The sequence below is a fragment of the Lampetra fluviatilis genome, chromosome 13 (assembly GCF_964198595.1).
Source record: "Lampetra fluviatilis chromosome 13, kcLamFluv1.1, whole genome shotgun sequence".
Lineage (NCBI taxonomy): Eukaryota > Metazoa > Chordata > Hyperoartia > Petromyzontiformes > Petromyzontidae > Lampetra > Lampetra fluviatilis.
Window position 1 is genome coordinate 10954874 of NC_136287.1, and position 11009 is coordinate 10965882.

At 43.6% G+C, this 11009-nt stretch overlaps 1 protein-coding gene across 1 annotated transcript in view; it reads left to right on the top strand.

Moving 5' to 3' along the window:
* The window catches only part of LOC144935538 (synaptic vesicle glycoprotein 2C-like), a 67545-nt gene that overhangs the window by 52521 nt on the left and 4015 nt on the right, over nucleotides 1-11009 (top strand). The window contains exons 9-13 of the mRNA XM_078862293.1: nucleotides 3933-4021; nucleotides 4532-4696; nucleotides 5726-5859; nucleotides 7205-7408; nucleotides 10236-10395. Of these exons, the coding sequence (XP_078718419.1) occupies nucleotides 3933-4021; nucleotides 4532-4696; nucleotides 5726-5859; nucleotides 7205-7408; nucleotides 10236-10395 (752 nt within the window). The remainder of the gene's footprint in view (nucleotides 1-3932; nucleotides 4022-4531; nucleotides 4697-5725; nucleotides 5860-7204; nucleotides 7409-10235; nucleotides 10396-11009) is intronic.

Consider the following 11009-nt stretch of genomic DNA (forward strand, 5'->3'; position numbering starts at 1 on the left):
CGACATCATTGTGTGCTCAACAATTATGTGCACGAGAGAAAGCAAATCTTACATAATATTTTAGCGATTTCTCTAGCAATTGTAAAACAAACAAAACATGTTCCCTTTCAACATGATTGCATAATATATATATTTTTGCAAAACAATATTACGATTAAATAATACTTCAGTGGCACTGTCTGAATATATAAAAGGGTACAAAAACCTAATGGGAAAACCCACAGTCAAAATTAAATTACACATGTTCTCCAGAAGTGTTATCGCGGTGAGTTAGAGCAGCATGAGGCTATTATCACTTCCCTCCCAACGCCCACAATTATTTAATATCGTTGCCGTTTTTTATATTTCGTTTCTACTTATTGACCGAATTCCGTTATATATCTCGGGTATTGCAATACCCAATACGATTCGATGCAACGAAATTGGGATTCACACAGCCGCGACATACGACCGCACAGTGTGGGCATATTTGTTTTGTAAAGGCAGTCAGTTTCATGTAACGGTAAAGTGGCACCCCTGCAATTTCTTTATCACGCCACTCTATTTTATAAAATGCCTTTCATATTCAAGTATCTCAAAACGCTGCACGTAAAAAAAACTACACTCACAAGCGTAGATAAAATCTAATCGAAATAGAAAGCTGATAATAATGACTAGTCTCGAAATTCCAATAAAATGTAGACTATGATAAAAGCGAATGATAATAACTGCATAATAATCCAATCGGACATCAGGACCAGAGTGCCCTTCTAGAGGGTATTTGACCTACTCTTCCACACTGTCCAGACACTTTATTAGAGATGGGAGTACCCACACTTTACCTCACCACACGTGACCTGCAGATCCACCACGGTGTACATGCTCTCATACTGCTGGGTGGACAGAGGTGGGAGGATGAAAGAAGCTTGCCCACTTGTTTCAAGGAGTGCGCCGGAAGATCGACCCCGATGACCTCTGGATTGCAGGGCCACGTTCTGAGCAGCAGGGGACAGTGGAGCAATATCCTCCATGATCGTAATCTATATTTGAAGCTTTCGTGACTGCAGGAATCTATACTCGCTGGTTTTTTCGGCAAAGTCACGTGGGTAGAAAAGAAAAGAAAAATAAATCACGACGTTTCGATTGCAACACAAGCAATCGTCATCAGGTGGGAAAACCACAGCAAGAGAATTGTGCTCCCACGTAAATAACACCCACCTTCACCAACTCCTGCTGACCAGCGTTGAAGTACGGTCAATTGGCCCACAGGACCTGCAGGGCGTAGAGAGGCCCTCATCCAGCAGTGGATTGTGTACGTGCGGTATTCTCGTGAGCACGAACGCCATTGGTTTTCCGAAAATCGGAAGGCCACCTATCGCATGTAACTCTGTGTGTCCTGCATGTTGAACTTCTGTACGTTGTGGATCACTTCATTCCGAGCCGTCGGAATTTTAACTTCAATCGGAGCTTCGAACTCAATCTGGCTGCCTATCATCCAACTTGAAGTCCTACATACAGAACGAACCTTCATTGAAGCGGCTGCATTCCATATCAAGCTCCCTTGTATCGCCAGCGTCAGGTGTAGCTGGATGTTTCTGTTGCGCTTAGTCACTTTAATGTGTTCTTCGTTCATGTTTTTGTTTGTTGCGGTTGCACCCGAGTCAAGAGCCGCATGGCTCTCAGGGCTATTCCTAATAAATGAAAATGAAAAAAAAAGCGGAGGGTCACACGTGTACCATGTAACGGTATGCAGCGAATTTTATCAGCTGCAGGGGGGGTCGCAATTCAAATTAAGACTTAATTATTTTGTATGTTTTTAACGCTGCCGTGTGTGTCGTAGCAACCCGAGTGGCTGCAGGTGTTGTGTGAACTAATCACACAACACGAATCAAAAATAATCTCATCTGCTGGGTTCGATGCGTGGAAAAATCCTATTTTAATGGGATAATCGATGCATCGTCAGTTTATATCACTCCCCCAGCGCCAACACCTCGCTCGCCAGGATTGGACTTGTTTAAGATTTTCTGGTTAAAAAATGTTATTACATCACTGGACCAGGAATGCCAGTCCTGTACTATGTTATGATATCCAGGAGCTCAGTGCAATTATTATTGAAACCCATTCCTTTGCACCTTCCAGCCTTATCCTGTCCACCAATCAACGTGCACATTTAGTGCGAAAACATGACTGGAGAGCGAAGCAAAGAGTGGAGTGTTTAAGCATCTTCTGGTTGGATGATCCTTTCCCATTTCTCGCTTGTCTGGTGTCACTGAGCACAGCAGACGTGGTTCACAAAACCGACGCCAAGCCCGTCTCGAAACTACGCACGCACTTTGCAATGCCCCGGCCGGGATTTGTAAACGCAGCTCTGCGGCATGCCAGAGAGCTGCCCGCCTCGTTGTACGTTTCAACTCGAGCGCCTCCTAGTCGACGCTTTGGGAACGCCGTTGAATTCCCTGGCGTCCTTCTAAATCGGGGCACTCTAAACGGGCGTTGAGGGTTCAATCAAAGTGAAACTTTAAGTGGCAACGTAACACCGATGCGTTATGGATTTTATGAAATCTCTAGCTGGATGGAAGGAGACTGGTGGATTTGTACATGAAAACTGTCCACCTTATATCGTGTTGCGTATTATTATATTGCAGCCGTTTTGTCAATCCACTGCTGGATGAAGGCCTTTCTCACACCGTGTTGGTCAGAGCGTTTAAACTAATAAAAAAAAATGAGTTTTTTATCTTACCAAGTAAGGCCCACTGAGCTGTATAGCTCTCCGAAACGTCGTGATTTGTATTTTATTTTTATTTTACTTTTATTAATTTAATTTATTTACCTACGTGACTTTACTGAAAAAAACCTAAGAATATGAATCCTTGCAGTCACGGAAGCTTCAAATCTAGAACTGTATAGCTCTGTTTCAGAAGCGACCTCGCCACAAACAATCGCCCAACGAAGTGGCTTATCGCGTGTAAATGGATAGCAGCCAAATACTATGTACGCATGTTTCTAAATGTGGAGGAAAAAAACCGGAGGACCTGGAGAAAAATCCACGAGGCCACACACAGAGAGAGAAAGAGAGACACGCAAACTCCAAATATACAGCAGGTGTCAGGGTCGGGATCGACAAACACCACCCCACTGGCCAATGCGGGTTGTTGAAGGTGAGGCAGCAGGGGACAGTGGAGCACTCGTCACGAGAGTTAGCCACGAATCGCTACCACGAACCCTGAAACTCAGGTTGATGGATTCGTCGCGCAGCAGTGCTAACCACTGCACCACCACTCCCCCCCCCCCCCCCCATTGCATAATAATACGTGTAATTCTCGACCCACGAAAGCCGACATAAACACATTTAAGATAGGTCCCGTTGAAGATACGTGGCTTATGAATGAGCATGTTTCCATGTGCGAGAACACCATGGAAACGTACACAGTATGCCCAAAAATCTCGTTGCTGTATTGCCTTTTACACTAGATCTCATAAACTTGCTGGTACTGTAGGTGTTTCACATAAGATGATCTCTGATCCACCAACCCCATGTTAAAAGTCATTCATTCAAAGTACATGCCTTAATGGTTGGAAAAGGAATGCTAGAATTCATGCACACACTCCAAACCTGCGATAAACATCTTTATTTTTCATTCATGAACAATATAAATGACGTGTCGATTAGCAACTGATCCTATTCCAGCACCTCTGCCACTTTGCGATCAATCACGAATTGTCTTGAGTGTGCGCCGCGCGATGTATCTTACACATCAAAGTAGCAATCGTACCGCAGTGGCCACACATTTCAAAGGCACGTTCATTAATCACACCTGTCACCATGGTCCATAGCCTTAGTGACTCTTTCACTCTCTGCATATGCTTTTCCACCCATGACCCTTGACCCATGCCCCTAACCCCCCCACTGCACCCGCCACCCTTCCAACCTTTAATTTCCCTTTCTCCCCAAGATATGCAAGACCCTGCGGAAGTGCTTTGCCGGTCCCATCAGGAGGACCTCTTTAATGCTGGTGGCTGTCTGGTGCACTCTCTCCTTCGGGTAAGCAACCCGCAATCACCCGGATACGTGCAGGTCACTTGTAAGAAGCAACTGTGTCATAAATAATATCGTTTATTTATACTGGAGGAATCCGATGAGCTTTGAAGCTATTTTTCACGGATGTGCAGTGTATTCCATCACTCATTACCAATTGCAATATAACTCAGGTAGCTTTGCGTTTGAAATGCCACTGTTATACGACTTGGCTCATTGCACAAATGTCGTGTTGGATGATGCCGTAGAATTAATTTGCATGCGGTTTGGGGCGTACGGGAAGTAAATGGGATGGATTAATGTGTTGGTGGAATATACATTTACACTCGCGCAGTAAATACCGGTGAGGCTCAAAACGAAACGCATGGATCAGAGAACTAATTATAGCGAACAAATTAGATATCTGGACAGAATGCACTATTTTTCAGGATGCACCACTTTTCGTCGGAGCGCCACGCATGCCTTGCTCACCGCTCGCGTGCGTCCCGTTTGCGCCGCAACGTTTCTCGTCGACAGCTATTACGGGCTGAGTGTGTGGTTCCCGGAGATAATCAAGCAGCTGCAGAACGAAGAGTACGCGAAGCTGCTGAAGATCCACAACAAGCAGAGTGTGGTGGACACCACCTTCAACTTCTCCATGGCAAACCAGGTCCACAACAATGGGGAGTTCGTCAATGACAGGTGCTGCTCAACTATTTCCCCTCTGTTTAACACGTAGCAGGCTTTCGCGACCAATATTCTTCATAATCAACGTTTTTGGGTTTAGATGGCGTTATTTATAAATGTGTCGTAACCCTCCACCACCCGACACAGCTAATCAGTAAAAAAGTGTCACGTTGACAAAAGACAAATAGTTCACTGCTTTAGCCCACCGGTGTGTTGAAGCGTGAAACCACAAAACATTTTTTTGTAAATGTTGTGGTTTCACGCTTCAACACACCGGTGGGCTAAAGCAGTGAACTATTTATTTTCCCTCTGCTGTATAGCTGGTACAGCAGTTACAACCGTATTTTCTGGGGGGTGGGGTGGGGGGGTTGGAAATAACAAAATGTTGAACGAGGTTAAGGAACGACAACTGTTGCCAAACGTGAGTATGGTTTATAATGCAGGGGTCAAAGTCAGGTCAACGAGTTCTTGTGGTCGAATGAGCGTCTGGGTGGTGCTAAAGTCTGTTGATGGTTGAAAATCTACATCCCCATGGTGGGGGACAGTCTGGCCATAGGTTGACCACTGTTGACTTCATATAAAAGTGCCACTCATTGTATTGATCACGCAGGGATGGTGAGCTCAATTGACCCCTTAACGGGACTTGAACTCACATACTGACAGTGAACCTGGCTCTCTGTCACGGCGACACTTGGATGGATGTGTCGAGTTTACACGAACATTATTACCAAATGTGTTTTACTTAAATGGGGAAGCTTTGAGCAACAGATATACTGTATCTACAGTATCAGTGTTGTTAATATGAACGTAAAGTCAAGAATAATCATTCGCAATGAGTGATTGAACCAAGTTGTGACTGAGATATACAAGAATATTTTTAGGAGCAGTCATTTTAATGTGCCTCAAACAATATAGTTTATTTATTTCTAAAGTATTGACTAAAGACTACATTCTAATGAAAACAAAGTTGCATTACAGTCCTGTTTCTGCTAAAATAACGATTTAATTGACAATTTACTGCATCTTCCATTTTCATCTTTTCAGGTTCGTGCACATGAAGTTCAAGTCTGTAACGTTCAACAACTCAATATTCAGAAACTGCTACTTTGACGACGTTACCTCCTTGAGCACTTTCTTCGTGAACTGCACCATCATCAACACAACATTTTACAACACAGGTTCGTGGCACGCGAGCCTTACGCCGCTTATTCCAGCTTGAAAATGATGCTCGAGTGGTTGGATAATGCTATCATCCATGACTCGTCTTAACATCTTGATGCATACAGTGCCTATAAAAAGTTTTAAAACCTAATAACACTTGTAATTGCTATGCAGCAACTACAAGGGCATTACAATGTTTCTAAAGAAGACAAAAAAAACCCACTAAGCTTATTAAAATGTTCCACTTGACAGGCTTTCGACAGAACCAGTGGCAAGCATTGACCAATATAGCGCGTGTAGGTTTACATCTCGGAGTCGCGTTAATTGCCTTGTGGGTCTGCTCGCTGTGTCACTTTACGTTGATGTGTTTTAATAAGCAGCGAGGTGAGCTTTGTTCGTCGTGGCAGGGTGCAAAGGAGCTGTCAAAAAAGGTTAAAATGTGAAGGTGGTTCGGGTCGGATTTGGGAGGTGCAAACCTCCGCTTGGCAGCCGTGGGCTGACACCTCGATGACGTGAAATTTAAATGTGTCCCAAGGGGACGATATCTTTTTTTTTAGATAGGTGACAGACATTATGCGCATTAAATATGACAACCAGGTCCTGTCGCCCAATTACTTTATTCCATTCGCAACCCCCCCCCCCCCCCATCTCTGTATGTTAAAAGTGACGCATAATTTGGTCTCCTCAAGACAGAAGGGTTTACTGAGCGAAACATGTACGAGACCTTCTTGAGTGTGTGTCACCTAAAAATAACGAACCGGGGATGTATGGTAAAGATGTGGCGGTAATTACGTATGAACAAGCGTGATCATGGGAGGATTTGTAAATACATCAAAATGTGATTTAATAGAAACAACTCCTCGCAACATTTTGTTTCTACAAGCCTGGTTTGCCATGAAGAGTCCAAGCAATCGGAAAATATGACAATTAAACTGTGCATTTCGTTGTAAACAATCATATTACGAATCACAATAACAGTAAAATTAATAACTTAAATATTCCTTAATAAAGTACGTTTTTTTAAAAAATCCACACCTATTGATTCATGCTTAACGGTGAAAAATAAAGCAACATCTGAACTATCGTTAATTAAATTTCGATTTAAAGCTTTCGTGACTGCCGTCCTCAGGTGAAGAACAGGTCTTTCCGACAGACCTGAAGAACAGGCTGCTTGCGTTGTGGCCGAAACGTCGTGAGAATTGTATTTTATTATGTTTTATTTTTATTATTTTATTATTTCCCTTCTACGTGACTTTACCGAAAGAACCAAGAAGATGTACCGTTAATTATTTCACAAGTACAAATGGCAGTCACTTTTTTTTTCTACAAAAGCAAACATTCTTTTTTGCTCCCCCTGCTCAGACTTCTTCGCGTTCAAGTTTGAGGGCAGCCTGCTTCTCAACACCACATTCGAGAAGAACAAAGTCGGCTGCCACATCGGCTACAGCAATGACTACAGTGCCTTCTGGGTCTACTTCGTCACGTTCCTGGGCACGCTGGCCGTGCTGCCCGGCAACATTGTGTCGGCGCTGCTCATGGACCACATCGGCCGTCTCAACATGCTGGGTGAGTGGGTGAGCTTCATCTCCCTGACTACGCGGTGGGGGGGGGGGGGGTCCCACTTGGCTGGGGCAGCTGGGCCCTACACCCCCCCCCCCTGCCCCCCCTGCCCCCTCCTCACCTGTCGTGTGGTTCCGTCGCGCCGGAATGGATTCACCTGATGAGACTCTGTACCCCGCCACTGGAATCTTTCGGCGTGATGTACCGGCCTATAAAAAACATTTAAAAGCATGCTGGCTTAGGACAGAGGCCGGCTCCAACGTCTGTGTGCATCTGACCAATTTACGGAATATACAACAGCAGCAGCAGCAAAACAAATGGTAGCAAGGTGGTTATACCATCACACACAGAAGATCGTGTCATAATAGTACTGCCATCATGATGTGGTTAGGTAGTGTATTTAATGGCACGGTCGATTTTTTTACTCATCATCATCAGCCAAGATAAATCCACAGCTGGATGAATTACTCCACAAGCCATCGCCATCCTGCAGTCTCTAGATGCAGCAATCCATCTAGCACCTGCACACGAGTTGCTATTATCACTCCATCTCCATGGTGTTCTCTCATTTGGCAGTCTGTCCATGATACGTTATTGACCAATGGCCATCGTCCCTCCTAAGCGAAATGTACTGCTCAACCACACTTTTCTAAAGAGTCCAAATGTATTCTCTTACCTGCATTACATACACATACAGCAGCGGCACATTGATGGTAGAAAAGGTGTTATACTATAACCCAGAAGGATCATATAATATTAATGTAATAACCAATACAGAAATGCTGTTCTTAAGTAGTGTATTTATTTGTTGACATTTCCTCTTCTGTATTTCACGTGAAATACAAAATGTAGTTGTTCGGACATTATTGTAAAAGTGATATAAAATGTTGTACATATATATTTTTAAGTAACTTATAATTAATCTCAGTTATTACATCAAACATGGCAATAAAGTGGTGTAGACGTAATCAGAAGGAGGTGCAGATTATGGTTATTGAGAATGATGGGGGAGTGAGAAGGTTTGTATCTGCTTGAGGATGTAATGAGCTAATGGGAAGAAGGGTAGGGACAGAGTGACAATGTACTCAAGTTATGTGACGAGTGCAAGACTGGTAGAACGAACCCTGCTATTGTGTCGGCAGGTTGGAAGAGAGGTTAACGAAACCGACATTGGAGTTGTACCTCAAGGTTGATGACCAAAGTGAGGACATAAAAGCCAGAGGGTGGAGATCATTCTTGGAAAGGGGGTCTTGGTGTGGCGGTTTCGTAGGCATCAGGGAATTTAACCTCTTTTTAAATCCTTTATATTAAGTTCGCTTGCTTGCTTGCTTGCGTGCTTGCTTGCTTGCTTACGACCGTGCAAATCTTTCGGTCGTTTTTTAACCCACTTCCCGTGATCCAATCGAGCTGACATTTTCCACACAGACTCGTTGTGCGAGGCAATTAATGTTCGTGAAAAAAAATTCCCAAAATTGTACACTGTTTAGGGAAAACAAATGAAATATTTAATTACCAATTGCTTAATACTGGCAGACAATCATCTGACCCATAGGTGGCAGCCATCTCAAGCCAGAGGACGAGAAGACTCTAGCCGCCACGCATATAAAGGATTTATAGTGAAAAACTTTGTTTTTACGGGTTTACTTGTTCTGAATTAATTACAGCATGCATATGTTTTGCAATTAAGAACATAGACGTCTTCCTGAATAGCCCTGGCAATGTTAAGGCGAAGTAATTTAAACGGTTTTGGTGTAAAGACAAATCATGTACGTGTATATATATAACCTTTTGAGCATTAGTTATTTCCTGATGTAATAAAACCCCAACCTTATTGGACTTATTACTGATAAGTATATTTATTCCGAATTATTACTTTAGTATTTTTCATTGAAAAATACCTCAAATATAAGCTCCTAACTGAGCGCCTATTGTTCAGTTATAAACTGCACATGGTTGGATTAAGAACAGTGCTTCACAAGGAGCGATATTCCATGTCGTGCAAGGTAAAACATCAGAGTAATGCACCACCACCACGGTCTCTTGAGATTCTCAGGTCAAGCCCTGAAAGAAACAAGTAGAAAATGAACATTGCACTCCCCACATGCTGAGAGTAATGGTATAATACCGTTCATGGACTGGAAAAAAATGCAAAAGCTATCTCGGTTTATTGCTTGCACTTGATTTGGTCACATGTTAGCAAATTCCCCCTGCATCAAGAACCGAGGCAATTTTCGTGATAATCAAAAAAGTGCTTTGCAAGCAACCAAGCAATTGGTTGCAAGAGTAAACAGATACGTATGCAGCTGTGTTTTGAACAAAACCCAAATGCTTTTGTGCATACACGTGTTAGAATCCGGCCAGGTGGCTCAGCGGTAGCGTGAGCTGCTCGCGATCGGAAGGTTGCGAGGTCAAATCCTGTTTGGAGGTCGATAAAATGACTACAAATTTGTGAGGATGTCAACAGTGGTTGTCCTATAAATAAATTCACTGTTGCCATAGGAACGTGGAATTTACACTGTTGGCTGTGAGCAGATGAGCACCACCTCAATGCAGTTTTTTTTAAAGCAGGTTATAATATGTCAATGCATAGGTGTCGAGTTTGGTGTGCATGCTGTACCTTCATGTCGACCTGAATAGATGCTCAATCACATCCCTTACCCCAAAATTCCGTAGGATAAATTGTACATCTTTGGCATCATTGGCTTTAGCAATATAACACCTTGGGACAATTTTAATTAAAATAAGAGGTTTCTTTGAAAAATGGGGAATCTTAGTCTTTACGCGTGATATGTGTTTATATTTGTGTGCTTGTGTGTGTGCATGCCTAACTCAGGTGGTTCAATGGTGCTTTCCGGCATCAGCTGCTTCCTGCTGTGGTTCGGGAACAGCGGTGCTACCATGATCGGCATGCTGTGCCTCTATAACGGCCTCACGATCTCGGCGTGGAATTCGCTGGACGTGCTCACCGTTGAGCTCTTCCCAACTGACCGCAGGTGACAACTGCAATGCCTTCTGCACAAGGAGCCCCCGGACCCTATCACCGGTGTCAGACGAGCTCGAAACGATTTAATACTTAAAATATTTAATAAGAAATTAATGATACAGAAATATGTTGACCAACATATACAGATAGTCCCCGAGTTAGCGATGCGACAAAATTGTTAAATATTGTAAATTTCGCGCGGCAGGCAAACGCAGCAGCGTACGAGGTACGATACTGTACGTTGGGATGCTGTCGGGATGTTCTGTACGCATCTCCCGCCTTGTGTGGTGATGCCTCTCACTCTCACCAGCGGTCGACGGAGTTAAGTTGTCTCGGTGTTAGCTCATGTAGGCTAGGCCATCTTCGACTTACGATATTTTTGACTTACGATGGGGTCGTCGTAACGCATCTCCATCGTAAGTAGAGGAATACCTAGCTGGGCATGGTGGTGCGAGTTGGTAATTCAGCACTGTGGAGCTTGTGGAACGTGCAAAGATCATGTCAGTGAGACATCGACCTGCAGGGTCGGTGAGCTGGCTAGTGTATGGTAGTAAAACAAGTAAATTGCCTATATTTTGTCAGACCATTCATGTCAAGGAGGGCCTCTGACGCAAAATTCGGTGG